General features: G+C 55.5%; 1 protein-coding gene across 1 annotated transcript in view; it reads right to left on the reverse strand.

Annotated features, from left to right (window-relative positions):
* The window catches only part of POFUT1 (protein O-fucosyltransferase 1), an 8,260-nt gene that overhangs the window by 2,590 nt on the left and 5,304 nt on the right, over window positions 1-366 (reverse strand). The window contains exon 2 of the mRNA XM_009893536.1: window positions 130-312. Coding sequence (XP_009891838.1) covers window positions 130-312 — 183 coding nt within the window. The remainder of the gene's footprint in view (window positions 1-129; window positions 313-366) is intronic.

Here is a 366-nt window from a genome sequence, read left to right on the forward strand (position 1 = left end):
CCACAAGGACAAATTTGGGGTGGATAACGCCTAAGTTTGCAACTCAATGGCCACCTGAATGAGTCAGTCATTCCCTCTGAAACTGCAGCAGAATTAAACTGTGCCCACAGGGACACAGGAGGAACTCACCTTCATGGGACAAGTGCTTTTGTCAGCACTTCTCTGAGCTGCTGCTTCAAAGCAGTAAGCCACTCGCTTGCCAGGAGGCCAGTGAACAGGTGCCAGCTCCTCCATGAACTCCTCCAAGCTGATAACGCGGTGGTACTGCAGTAGTGGCTCCAGCCTGAAATGCTCCGTGTAGGGGACGTGCAGCTGGGGAGGACAGGGACCGCCTCACACACAGAGCCTCGGGGCACCATGCCTCCC

Source organism: Charadrius vociferus, unplaced genomic scaffold (assembly GCF_000708025.1).
Source record: "Charadrius vociferus isolate BGI_N301 unplaced genomic scaffold, ASM70802v2 scaffold259, whole genome shotgun sequence".
Lineage (NCBI taxonomy): Eukaryota > Metazoa > Chordata > Aves > Charadriiformes > Charadriidae > Charadrius > Charadrius vociferus.